At 35.9% G+C, this 17,273-nt stretch overlaps 5 protein-coding genes and 1 pseudogene across 10 annotated transcripts; 4 read left to right on the top strand and 2 right to left on the bottom strand.

Moving 5' to 3' along the window:
* Positions 1 to 345: 345 nt before the first annotated feature.
* LOC104756016 (uncharacterized) lies at positions 346 to 984 on the top strand. Its single transcript, XM_010478525.3, has 2 exons — positions 346 to 505; positions 575 to 984. Exons 1-2 carry the CDS (start codon positions 442 to 444, stop codon positions 721 to 723), a joined length of 213 nt encoding a protein of 70 aa, XP_010476827.1. The 5' UTR covers positions 346 to 441; the 3' UTR covers positions 724 to 984.
* Positions 985 to 3,252: 2,268 nt separating this feature from the next.
* LOC104759255 (EP1-like glycoprotein 2 pseudogene) lies at positions 3,253 to 4,706 on the bottom strand (annotated as a pseudogene). Its single transcript, XR_015586255.1, has one exon. The product of XR_015586255.1 is annotated as an EP1-like glycoprotein 2 pseudogene (transcript).
* A 746-nt stretch (positions 4,707 to 5,452) lies between these two features.
* Positions 5,453 to 8,847, top strand: LOC104756015 (alpha-1,2-mannosyltransferase ALG9). Of its 2 annotated transcripts, none has more exons than XM_010478523.2 (10): positions 5,453 to 5,874; positions 6,211 to 6,298; positions 6,391 to 6,550; positions 6,758 to 6,975; positions 7,104 to 7,399; positions 7,540 to 7,651; positions 7,745 to 7,883; positions 8,057 to 8,253; positions 8,349 to 8,438; positions 8,521 to 8,847. In XM_010478523.2, exons 1-10 carry the CDS (start codon positions 5,594 to 5,596, stop codon positions 8,650 to 8,652), a joined length of 1,713 nt encoding a protein of 570 aa, XP_010476825.1. In that variant the 5' UTR covers positions 5,453 to 5,593; the 3' UTR covers positions 8,653 to 8,847. The 2 variants fall into 2 exon arrangements, 1 of the variants encoding a protein (XP_010476825.1); XR_015586551.1 differs by having other exon boundaries at positions 5,472 to 5,874; positions 8,057 to 8,260.
* A 347-nt stretch (positions 8,848 to 9,194) lies between these two features.
* LOC104756014 (ubiquitin-conjugating enzyme E2 36) lies at positions 9,195 to 11,441 on the top strand. Its single transcript, XM_010478522.3, has 8 exons — positions 9,195 to 9,569; positions 9,801 to 9,828; positions 9,956 to 10,042; positions 10,329 to 10,387; positions 10,710 to 10,751; positions 10,869 to 10,942; positions 11,019 to 11,116; positions 11,207 to 11,441. Exons 1-8 carry the CDS (start codon positions 9,534 to 9,536, stop codon positions 11,242 to 11,244), a joined length of 462 nt encoding a protein of 153 aa, XP_010476824.1. The 5' UTR covers positions 9,195 to 9,533; the 3' UTR covers positions 11,245 to 11,441.
* An 85-nt stretch (positions 11,442 to 11,526) lies between these two features.
* Positions 11,527 to 14,156, bottom strand: LOC104756013 (ACT domain-containing protein ACR11). 4 transcript variants are annotated; one of them, XM_010478519.3, is made up of 11 exons: positions 13,967 to 14,156; positions 13,668 to 13,815; positions 13,392 to 13,437; positions 13,163 to 13,291; positions 12,960 to 13,054; positions 12,741 to 12,825; positions 12,585 to 12,644; positions 12,252 to 12,307; positions 12,019 to 12,124; positions 11,844 to 11,912; positions 11,527 to 11,759 (listed from the first exon to the last, which is right to left on the bottom strand). In XM_010478519.3, the coding sequence occupies exons 2-11, from the start codon at positions 13,811 to 13,813 to the stop codon at positions 11,697 to 11,699; spliced, it is 855 nt and encodes a 284-aa protein (XP_010476821.1). In that variant the 5' UTR covers positions 13,814 to 13,815; positions 13,967 to 14,156; the 3' UTR covers positions 11,527 to 11,696. The 4 variants fall into 4 exon arrangements, with proteins under 4 accessions (XP_010476821.1, XP_087350843.1, XP_010476820.1 ...); XM_087494717.1 differs by having other exon boundaries at positions 13,163 to 13,288; positions 13,967 to 14,096; XM_010478518.2 differs by lacking the exon at positions 13,967 to 14,156 and having other exon boundaries at positions 13,668 to 13,966.
* A 546-nt stretch (positions 14,157 to 14,702) lies between these two features.
* LOC104756011 (uncharacterized) lies at positions 14,703 to 17,249 on the top strand. Its single transcript, XM_010478517.3, has 7 exons — positions 14,703 to 15,296; positions 15,380 to 15,546; positions 15,714 to 15,925; positions 16,009 to 16,263; positions 16,367 to 16,453; positions 16,528 to 16,700; positions 16,872 to 17,249. The coding sequence occupies exons 1-7, from the start codon at positions 14,854 to 14,856 to the stop codon at positions 16,981 to 16,983; spliced, it is 1,449 nt and encodes a 482-aa protein (XP_010476819.1). The 5' UTR covers positions 14,703 to 14,853; the 3' UTR covers positions 16,984 to 17,249.
* Positions 17,250 to 17,273: the final 24 nt, after the last annotated feature.

The following is a 17,273-nucleotide window of genomic DNA, read 5'->3' as shown; positions in this document are numbered from 1 at the left end:
ATCTCAGTCTACTTCATTATTCACTGGTTCTCAGTCTAAAGAACCACCGCTTTTGCACAGGATCATGGGGTTTGTAAGCTGCCATTGCCTCTAATGGAACAATGGCAAAACGTTCATCCTGCTGCAACATTAAACTTTTCGGCTTGATTTTTCTAAAATAAAGAACAGATTCTCATTTGAAGGTATAAGCAAGATAGGATGCTGCATTTTTACCGTCCGTGTGTAGAGAACACAATAGTTTCTTTTGGTTGTTTACTGTTGTTGAGCAAAGATGTGATGAAAATCATAAAACCATAACTTCAGAACCGGGTCGGGTTGCGTTATGTTGTCGGGTTTAGGTCTCAATTTGTCACAGAACTACAAAACGACAACGTTTGATGCAACTCTTTAGAAAAAAAAGACTCGGAAGCTCAGAGAAGAAGAGAGAAGCGATAAGAAGAAATGATGGAGGAAGGTCCACCAGCTCCGAAGATCCTTCGAATGGTCTGGTTCGTCGGCGCCGGATGTAAGTTCTCTCTTTTTGCTTCACATGACATACCCAACAGTTTCTCATGACTGATTGTAAATGTCGCAGTTCTATGTACTTTCGCGATCAATAAATGGCGTGAGATGGAGAGAAACGCGATTCTGAAGCAGGAGGAGGAGCAAAAGAATCAACAACAAGGTGGTGTAGGTTTATTGCATCAACCGCCTACGGATTCGATTCACAAAGCTATGAAATGATCATCGCTCGTCCCGTGATTTTGTTTCTTGATCTTGCGATTTTGGCATCGTTGTTGACTTTAAAACTTTGGATATTTTTTCACTCTCCAGTGGAAGAAAGATAGAAATTGCCTCTGTGGTGTAATTTTTTTTTTTAATGAACCCTAGAAATCTGATGATACTCATACACAGTGGTTTCTACTTTGGGCTCACTCTAATGATTTGTTAGCTCATTGGCTCAATTGTCTCAGTTTGATCAGAGGGTTTCCAATAAGTTTTTCAGTTTGATGTTATCAACACACAGATCATTACCAAAATCCAAACGAGGTGAAGTTCTTGATTTATTTACCCAAATTGTTGACGAATCTTTCAGGCGGCGGTCTATCTGTCTCCGTCGTAAGATCTGTTCGATCTGCTCGTCTATACGGTGGACCTTTTCAAACAGCCCAATGGACCCAATTCCAAAGGGCCCATCACCCTCTACTGGGAATTGCCTAATTGCAATTTGCAAACCACCTTGCTTATTAGAAAAAAGCTTTACTATTTCTGGCTATCAACAATGTCAAATAACTTAAAACAGTTCCAAAAAAAAAATCCAGATCGATTACTATCGAAAAGGCAATCTATATTAAATAAAAGTAGAAGGTAAAAAGGCATCTTTAACGGTAGATCAGTTGTAGTAATCTTAGAAAAACTAAAATAATTAAATAATAGTTTATACTTAAGAACACACATTCAACAGTTTTTATATAAGAACAATTTTCAATTACTTAAAAACAGTTATATCCACTATTCAACAATTTTATTATTTTAAAATTTTTAAGAACACAATATGTATTGTAGCAATAAAGATGACCTAATAACTTACTAAAGCTGTCAAATCTCCATATTAACGCTAAAATTTTGGTAAAAGTAAAATTTACTTAACTAAACTATTTACTTAATCTATATAATCATAAAAATAAAATACAGAAATATTTTTGTAAACGTTCCCAATTTTAGAATATCAAATTTCCTATGATTATAAAGTAAAACCTCTATAAACTAATAATATTGGGACCATGAATTTTATTAATTTATAGTAATATTAATTTATCTATAAATTAATAATTATTATTTTCTAGTATAAATTGTTTAAATTTTAATATTATTATTAATTTATAGAAATATTTTTTTAATTGCTTACATTTTTAAAAAATTGAGCTAATTTTAGCAAAATAAGATTATACTTTCAAATGTTGTAAATTTTATGGTTTTTTGGAATTGAATTTGTAATATTTAAAAACATTATTGACAAGAAATTACAAATACTATAGACAAATTTACTTATACACATGACATAAATATATTCAAATATATGAGAATATCAATTTTCATATTTTAATAGTCTATCAAACTATCAAAATGATGCATATATAAAAATTGAAAACTTTAAAACAATTTAGCTATTTTTATGACATGTTATGAAGTATTTTATATCATTATAGTTTGAAAGTACAACACAACTATTTTTTTATAGATATGAGTTTTAGACTCTATCAAAAATTTAAGTATCTTTAATATTTTACTTTAAAAATTTAAAATATTATAAATATTTAAGCTACATCTCAATTTTGAAATACTATAAATATTTAAACTCTATTTAAAATTAAAAAATAAGTATTATTAAATATTAAATATTTGATTTTTAATATTTTAAAAATATTTTTATTTATATATTTTTGTGCACCTAGCGTCGATCATGAACTTCAAACCCTTACCATCATAACTGGAGATGGGGGTTTCGCAAATGATATTTCCCGACTCAATGCAAGATTTAGAACAATGCACATCTATTCTTAATTCTAATCTTAAAGCATTGATTGCAACAATTTCATCTTGACTTTCATTTAAAAAAAACCACACAAATTATGAATTTTTTGGAAATGGCTTTATTGATGTCTTTGTAGATCGTTGCATATATTAATGCCAGTCAATGAAAATCTTACACCATTCTTAAAATCTTTTTGACAAATTATCGATAATATCATTTGAATACTTTTACTCTTAACATCAATTCTTATATAACTGCACATTTTTCATAAAATATATTGTCAAATTCTTCTTGTTTGAATGTGTTCATATAAACTGTTCATATAAACAAATCAAAGTTTGTTTCGTTCTGTCTGAGTACGATTTTCAGTTTATAATAATAAGAATCTAGAAATATGATTCACCAGGATGAGGGATTGTAGATTCGAACAACAACCATGAATGATTAGTGTTACAATCAATTCTATTGAGAAATGTAATGCAAATTGTATAAGTATAATGTTATTACACAATTCACTTTTTAATTACAAAAACTCGGTCTATTATTATCTTTTTGATGTATGCAATTATGTCTTTAAAAAACTGTTTTACAAACCACCTTGCTTTACCATTTCTAAAGATCCAACCAGAGATTTGTGATGATGGATCATTCATTGCCTATTTTTTTTATTTCAACAATGTCAAATAGTTTCAAACAGTTCAAAAAGTCCAAATCGATTACTTAACGGCTAATAAATAAACAAAAAGTATCCAAAAATCCAATATATGTAAAGATGATAAACAAGCTAGTTCACATGAAAACCTAAACACTAATATTTGATGTAACCAATGGAAGTCTTAATATCTTTGATAAGTGTTCCTAGTAAAGAAGCAAGCAAACACTTGTTTGTTTTTTCCTTAAAGAAGAACCCTAAACACTTGCAATCGCCATCGCACTTCTTCTTACAATCACTAACCGTAGTTGGGCCTTCACCATCATCTACATAAGGACCATTAAAATGCTCCACGCCAACAATCTTATAATAGTTTACGCTTTTAACCTTGTCCCCACAAAACTGAGTTTTAATCGGTGGCGAGCACTTCTCACTCCACCCGATCAAGCCCTTAGGCGTAGGACACGCGACGCACATACCGTCGTCGCAGTAACCAAACTCACCGCACGATGAAGGGAGTCCGCAACGTCAGACGAAGTAAGTCGAGAAGAAAGCGAAAGTTTCTTCCCATTTTAGATACGTTGCCCTTTCGAAGTAAGTGAAAGCTTTGAGGCTTCCGTCTGAGCCAAGTCTAAGAAACGACGTCGTCCCGTCGTAGTTAATCTTGTTAAGGATTATCGTCACGGCGTTTCCGATCTTCCTTACCTGTAGCAACCGTCGCCGTTTGTTCCCTGGATTCGTATCGGCAGAGCCTAACTTCAAGACAATCTCGTAAGCGGAAGGAACAGTTACGTTGTCTATTTCCCTTGCAACGTCAAAAGTGACGGAACCGTTGAAGTCTCTCTCCGTCCATCCTCCGTAAGCAAGAGACTGACCAGTTTTGTTCACGTACATGGTTAAACCTTTGTTGTCCAGAACCATAGTGTATGGACCATCTGAGCCGTCGGTATCGGATTTACGGCTCACGAGTTTGTTGACTCGGATTGTTCTAAGAGACTGACCGGTGAGAAGAGTGTCGGTTGGGTGGTCGAAGCTCTGCCAAACGAACCCGCCGTTCTTGTCGTGTAGTACAAGGTTACCATTAGGCATGAGACGGAGACCAGTTACGCCTTTGTTAACAGTATTTGTCTGCCATTTGACCCGACCGTTAGACTCCGCGAGGACCAGGTTTCCGTCGCGGTTAAGAGAGAGAGTGGATTGTTCTCCCACAGGGTTGTTTCTATTGGCGTCCCAAACCCAACGCATGAGAGATTCGTCTTTTGGGTGACCAGCTCGGATGGCTAAGATATAAGCGTTTGGAGTAGTATTGTAGAAAAATAGTTGGAAAGGACCTGAAGAGAAAATATTACTCTGGCTTTCTGTTTGAATGATTCTATAGTTAGCGTTGTATTCGGTGATGTAGTCGCCGAACTCGCCTTGGTTTATGATCTTGAATGTTTTGTCGGAAGGGACTTGGGCTACTATAGTCCGAGTAGTGGACATTAGAAGTAGTAGGGTTAGGAAGAAATTAAGTGGAGACATTGCTTAGTTACTCAAATGTTGGATGCGTGTATATATATATATATATATATATATGTATTTAATTATTGAGTGTAAAGGGTAATCTAGAGTTTTTGTTTTTTTTAGTAGTCTTTGTTTGACTAGTTCGAGTTGAATGGGTAACACTTGGGTTCACCTAATGATTAATATGAGGATTTGGATAAGGACTATATGCAAGTAGTGGTCATTTTCGAATATTTTCATACAACTTTACAAGATGATCTGGTCGCTGACGCGTGTACAAACAGATGGCTACGGGACGCAAGAAGAAAATGAGACCCAATTGGATTGTCCTTGCTCATCATTTTGAGTTGTAATGGTATGAGCCTTGGTTATAAGGAGATTCAATTACGAGTAAAATAATATTTGGAGATGTATACAGTATACGTAGACACGATTAAAATTAGTATATAACAAGACAATTAGTACAAACCCCTGTAAAAATAAGCGAGAAAACAGTTCTTAGTTGACATCTTTCTATATATTTGTGGTGATCGTTTGATTCCCTTTGTTTCTATCCAAAAACAGGGAAGAAAAAAAATTTAAAAAAAATGACATTAGCATCACAAGTTCCTCCCTTGGAGCAAGTGTGGTGATCTTTTTTTACGCGTGTAGTAGTAGAAAAGGTGAAAACATAATGGGCTTAAAGTAATATAAGAAGCCCATTAAATGAACAACTTAAGACAATACTTTTCTATCTTTTTTCCATTTATGGTTAAAAGGCCTTCTTTTTTCTCAAAAATTTTAAATCTACCACACTGACCCTCTAATTCGTTAAGATACTTTTAACTTTGTCACTAATCCCTTTTTCATTGCTTGCTTCGTCGAGAAGGGAAAGAAGCTAACTTCCTTCTGCACAATCTCCATTGTTCACCAAAAAGCTCTCGATGGATCTAACGACGACGCGTCAGAGGCGTCCACTTCTCTCTGATTCATCTTCCTCTTCTTCCACAAACTCTTACTCGAAGACCGATAAGCCCGGCCGATCTAACGGCGGCGATGCGGAGGATCCTGGTCTCCGGTGGTTCTTGCCGTTTATAGCGCTATGTTATCTTCGTTACATGAGCGCGACTTCGAACATCATTCATGACTGCGATGAAGTGTTCAATTACTGGGAGCCTCTCCATTATCTTCTCTACAAGTCGGGGTTTCAGACCTGGGAATACAGGTTTGCTTTTTTGCGCTACTCTTATGTGTTGTTCAATAATGCGCATTCACGTATTAGAAAGACGCGATGCTAGCTCGAGTGAGTCTGTTACTTGAGCTGCTGTTCAATGTGTATGAATCTGTAATAGCTTGGGAAATTATCTCTACAGTTAGTTCGAATTTGCAATCTGAAATGTGAAATTTGATTTCGACGGAATCGTTCTTAGTGTTTCGAGTTTTGTATGTAACATAGCTTAATGTGAAATTATTTTCTGTGTATCAACATCTTTGTAACTTGAGTTTTTATATGAGACTGATTACTTCTTTTTTTGTGTTTGTGTGTGTGTGTGTTTTGCAGTTCTAACTTTGCTCTTCGATCCTACTTATACATTCTATTTCATGAACTGGCTGGACGGCCTGCTTCTTGGTGGTTTGGTGATGAGAAGGTAAGCAATGGAAACTTACTGATGTACATTCTAATTCGTATATATAAAACTGCATATCTCTTATCCAATTTTTTTTCCTATCATTTGGGTAGGTTAGAGTTTTCTATGCAGTAAGACTCTTCCTCGGACTGGTTTCTGCAGTTTCAGACACTGTCCTGGTTGTTGCGCTCTCCAGAAAGTATGGGAAACGTATTGCTACATATGCAGTTGCGATGCTTTGCTTAACCAGTGGCTGCTTCTTTGCTAGTACCAGTGAGTGCTTTGTTTAGCGTTGATTTGTTACACTTCCTTAATATGCTTATATAGGCTTTCCACGGTATTCTTGTATCTGATATGTTTTCTAGTTTCAAATGCTTGTATAAGTTATTCTGATGAAAAATTTCTTCTGCCTCTTGCGAACTTGGCATTATGTTCTGGTTTCTTACTAATTCATTATTCATGTTTTCCTTAATTGGATAGGTTTCCTCCCCAGTTCATTTTCCATGTACGCCATTAGCCTCTCATCTGGTTTACTACTTTTCGAGAAGTATGCCATGGCTGTTGCAGTTTCGGTTGTCGGGGTGATTCTTGGCTGGCCATTCTCTATCTTGGCTTTTTTACCTGTCGTTATTTACTCTCTGGTTAAGAGATTCAAGCAAACATTCATCTCTGGCGCTGTCACCTCTATTTTTATCCTAGTAAGTTTACACCAATCTTAGGCGTTTTGTCTGTGTGGATTTTATGGGAATTATTGCATGTTGCTGACTTTCATTTGCATCTGGAACTAAAAGGTACTTTTTTCTTAATACTTTTGTCTCCTTTCCAGGGACTCTCAGTACTTGTGGATTACTATTATTACAAGAGATGGACATCGTCGGTTTTGAATCTCTTGATATACAATGTGTTAGGGGGTGGAGAGAGCCATCTCTATGGAACTGAAGGACCATTATTTTATATAAGAAATGGATTTAACAACTTCAACTTCTGTTTCATCTTGGCAATATTGTTTGTCGCAATATATCCAGTTATCAGAAAAAAGTATGACCATGGCCTGCTAGTTGTGATTTCGCCGATGTATATTTGGCTGGCGTTCATGTCACTTCAGCCCCACAAAGAAGAAAGGTGACTTTTTTTTATCTTTCATCTTGTAGTTCTTGGAGCAGTTATTTGGTTGCTTCTAGATCTTGAGGAATCTGATTTTATGATACTTAAATCACGGTATCCAGCAAACAGTGTTTTTGATTTTCAATTGATTGCTGCAGGTTCCTATATCCTATATATCCTCTTATATGTGTCTCTGCTTCTGCTGTTATCGAGAACATCCCTGAACTTTTCCGGGAAAAGTATAGCTCTCGTGAAAGTTTTCTGGTGACAGTAAGTTCTACTAACTTACAATATATCTGTCTCTGATTTATTCCTTTCCATAAATTGAAATGTCCGATACTCACATTTCTTTTTAATATGTAGATAACCAAATATCTCCGACCTGTGATTCTTGGTGTTATCTTGTGTGCTTCACATTCTCGCACATTTGCTCTGATTAATGGCTATTCCGCTCCCTTAGAGGTCTACAAACTACTGGAGCACCATGATGATGCAGGACCAGGTATATTTATTTCGAACAGAACTCTTTGATTGTTAGGATGCAAATACGAGTGAAAGACCACATCTCACTTTTACTTCAAAGAATAGGAATTTGCCATCGGACTAAGAGGAATGAACTTCTTTTGTCAAAAGTTTTCTGATCACTGATGAATTATTGGTTGTTTGGTAAATCAGGTTCTGTTCTATGTGTGGGAAGTGAATGGCATCGATACCCATCATCGTTTTTTGTGCCTGACTACATTAGCGAAGTACGGTGGATCGATGATGGATTCCGTGGTCTTCTTCCATTCCCATTTAACAGTACACTTGGAGGCACTGCAGCATCACCTCCATACTTCAACAACAAGAACCAAGCGTCTGAAGAACAATATGTATAAAGTCGCACTCTTTTCCAATGAAACCCTTCCAATCTTCTTAGATTCATAAACTTGAGCATCGCTTAATTTTCTCCATCTTTTGTTTTCAGTTAAAGAACATCGAAACATGTACATTCCTCATTGAGTTGCAGCTTAGCAGACCATATCAATATCGAGGCAGCGACCTATCTACATGGGAGGTATAAGAAATGATCCATTTTCCTGAAACAAAATCAAATCTTTAATCTCACTTACCTCATCTCCGCTTGCCCTTTTTTTCAGGCTATTGCGGTGTTACCTTATTTGGACAGAGAGCTATCGCCAGCTAAGTATAGATCGTTTTTCATCCCGCACATGTGGCAGGATAAAAATGTGTTTGGCAAATACGTCGCACTTAGAAGAGTCCCAAAATAAATAAACACGAATCCTTAAACTCTGTAGACTTGTTTGTAGCTTTTTTAACTCAATTCATTGGCCAGTTTTGAGCGAGATGTAAGAACTAATATAACTGATTAGTATCGGCTTTCACGGTTATAGTCGTAAACTTTTGAAGTCGAAACGGTTAGAAGAACGTGACAGATTTTGTTTATGATACTCTTATTCTGCGAAGTCTTTATCTTTCATTTGTCCTTTTGATATTGCGGATTCCAATTTTGACTAGGGAGAGGACTAGATAATTTCTGTGCTCTTGAGTTAGCGTTCGACCAACGCATTTGTAAAAAGCACGAAAAGAACAAACAGATATGAAAGGCACTGACGAACAAAGGTCATCTTTAATAAATTATTGAACTAAAAAAGGTTTTATATCGTCATTATGTTACCATCCAACTGAGTTCATTAGTGCATGTCGTTATGTTAACATTAACAAAAAAACGGATTTTCCGAAATGATTTTTAAGAAAAATGTATCATAATATCCTTCAACATAATCATGGATATTATTAGACGTCCTTAATCATGATTTAAAATAGAAAATGGATATAGAAAAAATAGTAGTATAAATTAGAATTTAGATTTTCACAAATGAATTACATATGTGATCTGTTTCCTTTTCTTTTTTTTTTGTTGGTCAGACATATTAATCAGAAAATTTTATTTTCCGAAAAGAGAAAAAGAAAAAAAGAATTAAAAGCATCAAAAGGGAGCACGAAACGAGAGACAACGAAGCGTACTCGATTAATCATCACCTCACCTCCTTTGCTAAGCTTCGTTCTCTCTCTCTCTCTCTCTCTCTTTCTCTCTCAAAAACCCTAATTTCTCCTCCTGGTGATCGATCGAATCCGATAGCGCGCGATTATGGCCAATAGTAATCTTCCCCGAAGAATCATCAAGGTACGTTTTCCCGATCTCTGTTCAATCCTCCGATCCCTAGATTTCATTTTTTGGGGATTTGTATATCCGAAATCAGACAAAGGAACCTCTATCTGCCTTATTACTAGTTCAGTATAATTTGGGTTATGAAGAATTTTGATAGCTTTGTTTGAGTTTTTTATCTCCTATCTACGTTTCTGCAACTTTTGTGATCTGACTCTTTTTTCTTTTTTTTTTTCTCCGATCTGATAGGAAACTCAACGTTTACTTAGTGAACCTGGTAAGTTCATCAATTCGTTCCATCTATTTTTAGTTTTACAGTCGATTTGAGCTGAATCAGTTGGTTTTTGGTAACTGGAATTATGGATTTCAATTCGTAAACTTGATTGACCTTATTTTTGTGGCAGCTCCTGGGATAAGTGCGTCTCCATCAGAGGAAAATATGCGTTACTTCAATGTTATGATTCTTGGTCCTACTCAATCTCCTTATGAAGGTACTAAGTTTGTTTTAAATCTCTTAAGGTGCTTTTTTGATTGCATGCTAATGGAAATGTCACTGTCTCTTGATCTTTGTTAATACAAACAGATATGTCTGTTTAGGTACTAGGGTTTCTATAGATCTTATATAGATTGCTGATGTTTGGATTTGTGGTGGTAGTGAATAATGATTAGTCTATAAGCTACCTTTGATTTCATGTTTTACACAGTTGTTTTATCTAGCATCAAATTTCTATCAATTGATGTTTACCAAATCATTTTGTTTCGTTTCGAATTTCGTAGGAGGAGTTTTCAAGTTGGAGCTCTTTTTGCCTGAAGAATATCCTATGGCAGCTCCCAAGGTAAGTTGCTTCAACTTTTGTGAGTTTTTTCGTTTTCTTTTCACGTTTCTGATCCTTTTAGCTGCATTTATTACATTTCCTGGGTTAGTTGAGTAGAATTAGTGTAGCTCACATCGTGTTTAAGTGTAAATGGCTATTTAGGATTGGTAAGAAGATTCTCTTTACTCTTAATATTTGGATTTTATACCAAATGGGTTTTTATTAGATTGATGATTCTGGTTCCAAATATATTTTCACGTTTAGCATGAGACAAGGTACCCATAGTTTCTACACTTGATATAAAAGTTTGTGGGCCTTATTGATGATATCATTTGAAACACAGGTTAGGTTTCTCACCAAGATATACCATCCTAACATCGACAAGGTTTGTTGTGAAATCTTTCCTTTTCTTCTCTTAATAGCAATATTATTAACCACCAAACACATGGTCTTTTATCCCGATGAACTATTTTTTGTTTGCATTTTTATCATGTATATATAGCTTGGAAGAATCTGTCTTGACATACTGAAAGACAAGTGGAGCCCTGCACTACAAATACGAACTGTGCTCTTGAGGTATGAATACTTTCTATAGACATTAGTTATTATTGCAACTAACATTAGTTATTGACTTATTATGGTTCTCCAATAGTATTCAAGCTCTTCTAAGTGCACCCAACCCAGATGATCCACTGTCTGAGAACATAGCTAAGCATTGGAAAAGTAATGAAGCAGAAGCTGTGGAAACAGGTGATAATTTAAAACTCAATAAGTTATATAACAAAGCATAGTCCTCTCCTCTTTAATCTGGTAATCTCATATCAATGTGAACACATGCAGCTAAGGAATGGACTCGTCTTTACGCAAGTGGTGCTTGAATGAAGATTGCAAATGGAGAAAGATCATTGTCATTTAAATAACATTATATATGGTGAAACTCTATCTCAAGGTTTTATCTAAATCCTTTTTTCTGAAAAAAAAAAAAACAGGGAAAAAGATTTGTACTCTCTGAATTTGTATAACTAGGGGAATTTAAGACTTGTTTGCCCGTATTTGCAATCTAACTTTCTTCAAATGTGCTTGGCTTGATCTTTGCTTGTGTCAAACAAAAATCCTCTATATTACTTCAAGCAATCTAGGTAATCAGATTTGACAGGTTGTGGATGAAGGCAAATTTGATGAATAATGGAGAATGTTACTATTACAGGTGTATGAGATGTCTACTTTAAATGAAGCAGTTTATTTTGGTCAAATGTGAAACAAACAAAAAAGGTGGTAAAAAAGTAGTCACAGACGAATGAGATTTTCAGAGTTTGTAAAAATGGCATTATCAGAAACTTGACTCGTCAGTTGATGGACGCCTCAAGAAGTACCTCATACTATTAGTAAGAACCTACAAAACCAAATTTGCTTACATTTCAGTAAAATCATTTCGACTCATTCATTAAGAGAAAAGTCTGATTTGTAAACTTTTTACCTGCTGGAGAGGCTTGATTAGGGCTTTGTTCTTGTAGCTTACATGGAACTTTACCTTAGCCAGCAAACCCTATTTGTTTCACATACAACAATAAGAACCATCAACATGAGAAAAAGAGGGATATTATATGTATGTTTAAACTTTACATATAATGAAGTTTAGGATAGTTAATTACCTCAGTATCGAATTCTCCAGATTCGACAGCCACGCTGATATCTGAAATGATCTTCACCAGCTCAACTAATAGTCCAGGTCTATCCGCTGTTTCTATGAAGAGTAAACTGCATCCTCAACAAATAGTTACGTATCAATGATAAGATCATATAGTATTACAAAAGTATATGCATTTCGATGGATAAATGAAGATATGGTGATAGAGTTGTGGATAAGGTATGGGTTTTGTTTAACCTGCGGTCTGGTCCATCATCTTCAATGCTTATATGTGTTGCTATGTCCACATCGATCTGACAATAAACACAAGCAAACAAAATAAGTTTTTGGGACTAACTTTGAAGTTGCGTGCTTCATCCCTTCTTCATCAAAAGTGAATACTATAATGAAGTTTTAATACTTGTACTCTACATTGACCCGCCAAATCAAAACATGTTGATTAATATTATTTAAGTCTTTGTTATCTCTATTCTTATATCTTAGCTGTACATGACCGGGAAGAGGAAGAGCAATTAATGTTAGATGATAAAGTTATATACAAACAACACCACATTTTAATGATTTTTTTACCGGTTCAGTTGGAGGAAGAACACCAAAAGCTGCTCCCATTGCTAATTGAGAACTGGATTCCTGATCCAAATCATCAAGAAGCAATGTTAAAGAGTTGAGAAACTATGTAAAATAGGAAATTTAAAAAGAGAGGATATCAGGATAGAAGTAGCTTACAGGATGAAACTCAAGCAAATTGTTTATGACAGTGAGACGAATAGCCTCAAGCAACTCAGGGTCTTCTACTTTTCTTCCACTATCCCTGTTTCAGAACAACACAACACAACACTCAATTCCAAAGTCAACTATCTCTTACAAAGTCAAAAGTAAAACAACATTAACAATCTAAACGACTCTTATCACTCAAAAACTCTTTGAAGACATGAAAAGACATACGCTTTAGTAATGGCAAATTTGTTGTGCTTCCCGGAAGAATCGAGGTAAACATTTGCCTTGACGACATTCAAGCCCAAGTTCTTGAGAGCACTCATCTGGATATATAAAAGATTGATCAGATCAAAAACTCGCAAAGAAAAAATGCGGGAAAGGGACTTATGAAAGCAGCAAAGTGAGTAAAAGAGAAGAAGGTGTCATATTACAGTGTCAAGAAGAGCACCAAGACGGTCACCAAAGGTAACTTCAACAACGGTAGCATCAGGGTCAGAATCTTGGTCGATAATGACAACTGGAGTTGGTACTTTATCAGAATCAGCCGCACTTCCATTCTTCTGAAATCAAGGAAACAAAAAAAATCAAACTTGAGAGAGTCTATTTATTATTAATTAGTGTCCTCTTGTGTGTAGTAAATCCAAATTCATTATCATATACCTCCACAGCAGTAGCATTTGATGCTCGAGTCTTCAAATTGGATAATCTAAACACACAAAAAAAAACAAAAGAATAACACAGAAATGATTGAATTAGTATCCTAAATACAGCAGCAGAGAGAAACAAAGATGATCATCTTCAACCCAATCCAAAAGATAGCAATTAAAAAAAAACAGATTAGCAAATTGAGAAAATATATGATTTGGAGATCTCTAGAGAAAATTCAAAGTTTGATTCAGAAACAAAGTAGTAATCACAAACTTAAATTTTGATAACCTTAATCGCTGGTCGAGATTGACAAGAGATTTATCAACAAAACCAAACGTAATTGTTCTTCTAGGAGCAAAGCAGAGAGCTCGAGAGGTAGAAACATCAGTGAAGCAAAGAGCAGAACCAGAAGCAGAGGCCATAGCAGCAGCCATAGCTGATAGATATCCCAAAAGTAAAAAAAAAAAAGAGGAAAACGTTAGAGAGGACTAGTAGTGAAGAAGAAGATGAAGAAGAGCCTGAGGACAGTTCTCGTGTTATCCGCCATGAAAGGATAATAAAAAAGGATATGGGAGACACACACTCACACACACACACAAATTGTCTTTGTTATATTATCTTCAACGTTAGATCGCCATTTCTCTTGCTTTCCTTTTCCTTGTTTTCTTTCTTTCTTTCTTTCCCCACACTTGTTAAAAATTTGGTCTTTCTTTTTTTTTTTTTTTTTTTGCTTTCAATTTCGACAAATTTCATTATTCTATTGGCCCCAATTTTATTGGATGTGACATTCTATAGGCTCTTACTTTAAAAAGTCTTTTACTTTACCGCGTAGTTAAATAATTTAGATGACGTTATTTTTTTTTAAAACTATAGTATTAATTTGACCCCAAGAAAAGAAGAAATGCTTGTTTGTAGTTGGCCAGGCTACCTAACTAACTATAACAAAGTTGACAAAAATAATCGTGGGAGCAAAATTATAAATTAAATATTAAGTATGATTTTTAGTGGTGAATGATTAAAACAAATAACTTGATATTATTATACAAAATGGTTATCTGATATACTCTCGTACCTTATACAGTATCAGATATCAATAAAATAAAATACTCGTTTTATTGATTAGAAAAAAAACAACAAACGATATTTCTATATTAAATGTACTAAATAAATTATAGCTGGCAAAAAGAAAATAAATTACAAACAAGAAGGTTAAATAGATACGTGACGTAAATCATATCAGGAATTGGACCCAATCTTTTCATCTCAAACATCGGTCGGCCCATTAATAAATGGGCTTAACGCCGAAGTAAAAAAAAAATAGTCAAAATTTACAAGTTTGCCACTTAGTTTAGCTCGCTGCTGCTTCAGCCCCTTTCCTTCGGTCGTCAGATTTGCGTCCAAATCCCTCCCTAAAACCTTAACGGTGACGAGAGATAGAGAGTGTGAGAGAGACAATAGAGACGAAGCCAGCGAAATGTGGAGGCCTCTCGTAAGAATCGCCGCCGGGAATCTCAAATTGAATCGGACTTCTTTAATTCTAAATGATACCGTTTCTCATTTCTCAGCGCCGAACTCAGCCGCCGCCGTGGGAACACTTCTCCCGAGTTTAGATCATGCGCATCGATGCTTTTCATCTTCCAAGAGCACGAAATCTTCAATCACCAAGACGAAGAAGGCTGAAGGCAAAAAATCCAAACCTAAAGGCGGAGGCGATCCAAATGCAGCCGGTGCCGAGGACGGAGAGTTTGGAGCCGGCGGTGGAGATGACCTTGAAGCCGGTCGAGCCAAGAGGTTAGCTGATGATGAGAAGATTCCTTCTCTAGATGTTGGTCCTAATGGAAGGCCTCTCTTTACTCCTAAAGGAACTACACTATCGCAGCTTTCTCATAAGGATATTGGCTCCTACTTCAAATTCGAGTAATCTCAAATTCTATCTGATATTCTTCTGTTAATATTTTCATTGTGTGGTGTTGTTTATGTATAATGTGGAAATGGTATAGTGAGGCAGCTTTGGAAGCAGTTTTGCCGGAGGGATTGGCTTCAGGGATTCAAGATGAGTTTAAGGAATCATGGAGACCTGCTTTGCTTGTGAGAAAAAGTTTCTTGTCTCTTAGAGATAATTTCAGACGCCTTGCTGATCCTCCCATGTGGCCAAGTGACGGTAAAGGTTAGTCTTTTTCGTTGATCCTTTTTGTCCCTTTAGGTTGTTTTCTTAAGTATAGTGATCTCTTGAGTGGTCATCTGTTGGCTTAGTCTTGCTTGTCATATGGCCTTGTCTGGGATCTGTAATGCCGTTAAGTTTTTTTAATCATTGCTTCTCTTTTTGGGGAAAAGGTGTCAAACTTAAGAAACAGATTGTCTTGGATGGCCCTGTTAAATGTGGAAAGAGTATTGCTTTGGCGATGCTTGTTCACTGGGCACGTGACGAAGGCTGGCTAGTTTTATATGCTCCGAAAGGACGTGACTGGACTCATGGAGGTTACTTCTATAAGAATCCTCATTCAGGTTTATGGGATACTCCTCTGCAAGCTGAGAATATTCTCAAGGCAAGATTTCACATGACTCCTCTTTGCCAATGGAATTCATCCTAGTTTAGGAGCATCTCTTAATTTAAAGTTAACTTCTGTAGGACTTTGTCAAGTTCAATGAATCCCGCTTAAGAGAGTTAAGGTGCAAAATACATGATCCCATCGTGCTTGGAGAAGGTGCGGGTGTAGGATACTTGAAAGGAGCAGATACTATGCCAGTTCCAGAGGATTCAACTCTGTATGACCTTGTGCAAATGGGGATTAAGAGCACTCATGCATCTGTTAATGTCGTCGTGCGACTTAGAAAAGAACTCTCACTCGTGAAAGATGTACCAGTGTTGATTGCAATTGATCAAGTTAGTCCCCGGATTTCCCTTTTGTGATATCATATGATATTATTTTAAAGCTGCATCCTTTTCCACTAGTGTTAATTTTGTTTTGTTTTTACTCTTCTTACAGTATAACAGTTGGTTTACATTCAGTGAGTTTGAGGAGCCTGTAACACCACGTTCTTGCCGACCTATACATGCCAGAGAACTTACAACGGTGGATTTTTCTTCCAAATTCTATCTGATTCAGAGAAATAGAGGAACCCCCAATTCACTCAATTCTTTTGGCAGGTGAATGCTTTCAGAAGCATGATGCATGAAGATATGATGGTGGGTGCATTTTCACATTCAACAGCAGTGGGAAAACTACGTAAAGACTTGCCAGATGTTCCAGTTGATGCTCGTCTGCCTTTCCCACGTTATTCTTTGGAAGAAGCAGAAGCTGTCTGCTATTACTATCTTAGGTGAGATACATGAAACCATTTCGATGTCTTAAGAGATGATAGTACTCAGCTCTGTAGTCCTCTCTACTTATCAAACCCCCCTTTTTTTAGTTTTGGTTCATCATGGAGTTTATCTACCTGACACGATGTATTAAAGTGAATATTGATTTCATGAATCTGCTATTGTTTCAGGCAAAGACTAGTTCGGCGTGAAGTATTCACAGAAGAAAACTGGAAGAAGATCTACTATTTGGCAAATGGAAATGGAGCTGAGATGCGTTGGTTAGTCCCTTTCATGCGTTGACGTTGGTTAGTCCTCCATTGTTGCGTTGAGAAGCAAACACACAAACAAACAAAAATAGAATGTGATTTTGATTACATTTAATGTCGCCTTTGCTGGTGTTTTAAGTTATCCAATTAGTTTGGGAAAGAAACTCTTTTCAATGACCTTTCTGAATTAAAAGGAAGATTTTTGTTGTTTGCGTTCGTAGTTTTTAGGTTTTGGTTGTCTGTAAAACACTGGTTTTTGAACCTAAATTTCTTTCTAATAAAATCAGTGCCTCTCATTTATTATTGCTCCAATTGACAACAATG

The sequence above is a fragment of the Camelina sativa genome, chromosome 17, assembly GCF_030686135.1.
Source record: "Camelina sativa cultivar CO46 ecotype springtype chromosome 17, ASM3068613v1".
Taxonomy (NCBI): domain Eukaryota; kingdom Viridiplantae; phylum Streptophyta; class Magnoliopsida; order Brassicales; family Brassicaceae; genus Camelina; species Camelina sativa.
This window is presented reverse-complemented; position numbering and strand designations above follow the sequence as displayed.

Coding starts and splice junctions, on each gene's coding strand:
- LOC104756016 (XM_010478525.3), top strand. CDS start 442: ATGATGGAGGAAGGTCCACCAGCTCCGAAGATCCTTCGAATGGTCTGG. Junction 506..574: donor CTGGTTCGTCGGCGCCGGAT/GTAAGTTCTCTC, acceptor TAAATGTCGCAG/TTCTATGTACTTTCGCGATC.
- LOC104756015 (XM_010478523.2), top strand. CDS start 5,594: ATGGATCTAACGACGACGCGTCAGAGGCGTCCACTTCTCTCTGATTCA. Junction 6,976..7,103: donor TCACCTCTATTTTTATCCTA/GTAAGTTTACAC, acceptor TCTCCTTTCCAG/GGACTCTCAGTACTTGTGGA. Junction 7,884..8,056: donor CCATGATGATGCAGGACCAG/GTATATTTATTT, acceptor TTGGTAAATCAG/GTTCTGTTCTATGTGTGGGA.
- LOC104756014 (XM_010478522.3), top strand. CDS start 9,534: ATGGCCAATAGTAATCTTCCCCGAAGAATCATCAAG. Junction 9,829..9,955: donor ACGTTTACTTAGTGAACCTG/GTAAGTTCATCA, acceptor TTTTTGTGGCAG/CTCCTGGGATAAGTGCGTCT. Junction 10,943..11,018: donor ATACGAACTGTGCTCTTGAG/GTATGAATACTT, acceptor GTTCTCCAATAG/TATTCAAGCTCTTCTAAGTG.
- LOC104756013 (XM_010478519.3), bottom strand. CDS start 13,813: ATGGCTGCTGCTATGGCCTCTGCTTCTGGTTCTGCTCTTTGCTTCACT. Junction 12,826..12,959: donor AAATTTGCCATTACTAAAGC/GTATGTCTTTTC, acceptor GTTCTGAAACAG/GGATAGTGGAAGAAAAGTAG. Junction 12,308..12,584: donor TTCTTCCTCCAACTGAACCG/GTAAAAAAATCA, acceptor GTTTATTGTCAG/ATCGATGTGGACATAGCAAC.
- LOC104756011 (XM_010478517.3), top strand. CDS start 14,854: ATGTGGAGGCCTCTCGTAAGAATCGCCGCCGGGAATCTCAAATTGAAT. Junction 15,297..15,379: donor GGCTCCTACTTCAAATTCGA/GTAATCTCAAAT, acceptor GAAATGGTATAG/TGAGGCAGCTTTGGAAGCAG. Junction 16,454..16,527: donor ATGCCAGAGAACTTACAACG/GTGGATTTTTCT, acceptor TTCTTTTGGCAG/GTGAATGCTTTCAGAAGCAT.